Consider the following 2,794-nt stretch of genomic DNA (forward strand, 5'->3'; position numbering starts at 1 on the left):
GTTGTTTCTACTTAACTCTGCGATTATGCTTAATTTACTGTACATTTCGCATGGGCGGTCATTTTAGCATGGGCGGCCATTTTCTGCCACGTCCTACAAACACTAGTGCGGTTTGACTTGTTTTTTTGGTACTATGAAAAGGAAATGGAGGCCTTGACTTTACTGTACATTCCCTTTAGCGTGGGCGGCCATGGGCATTTTTTGCACTTTTGGAAAATGTAATAAGTATGTTCCGTTCTCAATGTTTATTGTTATTTTTTTCAGATGCCCTCTTCTCAGGAATTTACCAGAGAACTTATAGAGCTATATCGCTCACTACCTTGTCTTTGGAGGATAAAATCGGCCGATTATACAAATCGATATAAAAAAAAGAGGCCTATGAGAAGCTTGTAGCCTTTTTTAAGCTACACCAGCCTGATACCCCCGTTGATGAAAATTTGGTGAAACGAAAAATTCAAGCTCTACGCACAGTTTATAGGAGAGAGCTAAAAAGGGTGGAGCAGTCAATTAAGTCTGGTACCAGAACGGAGGACGTTTATACACCAACGTTGTGGTACTATGAGCTCCTTTCCTTCACCAGAGACCAAGAGCTACCACGGAGAATGGAAGACCTCATGGATGAAAACCCTGACACGGGGAGTTTGCCCCTTGCGGGTGATGTAAGTACCTTATTTTAGACCTTGAAACAGCATTTCAAACTAATTCAAAAAAAAGTTTGTAGGTATATGGTTAACTTTACTAGAAGATTTTGAACTATGGGTTTCAATGATAAATTATGCATATTACTAAAGTTATCCCTTTCACTTACTAAAAGTATACCCCTTCACTAGTTTCTGCCCACTCAGTTATCAAAGCGTTAAATGCCATTTCATAGCCCGTACGAGTAGTATTCCATATCCCGTTATACTACAATTTCAAATCCCGTAGAACTAATCCCAGCCTACCATTGATTTCCAGTGCACGTGTACCCTTGTGAATGCTGCTCATGATATCCAATGCAAACACATTTCTGTGGTGGGTTGGTGTTGAAAGATGTGAAGTAATATTTTGGTTTGGCGTTAACATGAATTTTCTGTTCACGCAGGAGCATATGCAAGATGCGGTAGAGGAATTGTCCACAAGTACTTCTGAAATTAGTGACATAGCCAGCACGCAAATTTCCAGCGAGGACACTCCTGACAAAGCTCCACCATGTCCATTACCTCAACGCCTTATAGCATCGCGCAAACGAAAGGCTGGCCGGCCACCATCTCCAGATCTCATAGGTTTGGCCAACAAAATATTAAGTGTGCCGAACAGCCCCACTGTAGGCTGCTTTGCCAAACTTATGGACGAGAGAATGTCCAAGCTCGAAGAGACGCAAAGGAACCACCTGGAAAGGATCGTCCTTGATGCACTGGCAAAAGCAGCAGCAGGAAAACTAAAAGACACTTCCATTGTAACTGACAGCATTCCGCAAAATATGTATTCTCAGTACCCACAGTACAGCAACAGCACACCCATGCATATAATGCAGCCTCCGCCACCTTCGCATCCTGGCCCCCCACAGTTTCCACTCTTTCCAAGCTCTTCCTTGTTACGCTCAACGCCCAGCCAACAATATGGAAACTCCGAGAGCTACTACCAAGAGTTGTAGCTGTATTGTAAATTTTCTGGTTTTCATACTTCTTTTGATATGTTGTTGTTTTTTGTTTTGTTTTTTTGTTTTGTTTTTTTACTTTATTGATTGTATTTTTACCATATGTGTTTTGTTATAAATAAAACATTTTATTTTGTTTCAAAATTGTGGCCTGTGGGCATGAATTAAATAATGGTTGAGAGTGATGAAAGATGTTTTTTTGGGGGTGAATAAGGACTTCAGACAATAGTGTATATAAATTCACACGTTATTTCACATACCTTCAAAAAGCCCTTATATACTGTATATAGGACTGAGCCCTTCTATACAGTATATCGGACTGAGGCCTTATATACTGTATATAGGACTGAGGCCTTATATACTGTATATAGGACTGAGGCCTTATATACTGTATATAGGACTGATCCACTATACGCACAGTATAAACCAATAACTGACACGAGTCCAGGAATTAACCAAGTTGCTGGTAACTGGTGCCAACGGACGGCTGCTGTGTAATTCAGGTGCTCTTTTCCTGCACGAGGTCTGTGTCTCCTTTGCACACTGGTCCGGACTCGGTCCCGACAGCTGGCACCAGGGTGGCCTCTCCCCTCTCCCGGTCCACTTCGGGTACCCCAAGCGGCTGGCCTATTCCTGAGGCTCTGACTACCACTCTCCCCAGCCCCACACAAGGGCTGCTTCCAGACTTCTCTCCTCCTGCAGACTGACTACAGCTCAAACTTTGCTCTTTCTAAGGTCCTCTTCCCACTAGAGTTGAGCGCGGTTCGTGGTCAGCCCAGCAGCCAGCCCTCGGTCCCTCAGATGTGGACAAGTAAAAGCCCATTTCCTTCTATCCATGACAAAGCATTGAGATTCACTCTGTGCAGCACTGGTGTTTACTGGAAAAGCAGATCTAAGAATCCGTACCGCCTTCTGCAGATACTCCTGTATACGTGCGTCCCTTTCTATGGCAGGAATTATTTCGCCATAATTTGTCTTGTACCGGGGATCTAACAGTGTGGCAACCCAGTAGCTAGCATTACTTCGAATTCGTACAATCCGAGGGTCTTGTTGTAGGTAGTGCTTTCCCATGTGTTTGTGTTGTGTTGTGAGTTGTTTGTCACCTTTTGGACACCTTTCAGGGTGTTTTCTAGGTGTTTTTCTGTGTTTGTGTTT

The 2,794-nt window shown here is 43.2% G+C and overlaps 1 protein-coding gene across 1 annotated transcript; it reads left to right on the forward strand.

Annotated features, from left to right (window-relative positions):
* The first annotated feature begins 583 nt into the window (after positions 1–583).
* On the forward strand, positions 584–1,636 carry LOC142302338 (uncharacterized). Its single transcript, XM_075343398.1, has 2 exons — positions 584–659; positions 1,085–1,636. Exons 1-2 carry the CDS (start codon positions 603–605, stop codon positions 1,634–1,636), a joined length of 609 nt encoding a protein of 202 aa, XP_075199513.1. The 5' UTR covers positions 584–602.
* Positions 1,637–2,794: the final 1,158 nt, after the last annotated feature.

This window comes from Anomaloglossus baeobatrachus, chromosome 4, assembly GCF_048569485.1.
Source record: "Anomaloglossus baeobatrachus isolate aAnoBae1 chromosome 4, aAnoBae1.hap1, whole genome shotgun sequence".
Taxonomy (NCBI): domain Eukaryota; kingdom Metazoa; phylum Chordata; class Amphibia; order Anura; family Aromobatidae; genus Anomaloglossus; species Anomaloglossus baeobatrachus.

Coding starts and splice junctions, on each gene's coding strand:
- LOC142302338 (XM_075343398.1), top strand. CDS start 603: ATGGAAGACCTCATGGATGAAAACCCTGACACGGGGAGTTTGCCCCTT. Junction 660..1,084: donor GTTTGCCCCTTGCGGGTGAT/GTAAGTACCTTA, acceptor CTGTTCACGCAG/GAGCATATGCAAGATGCGGT.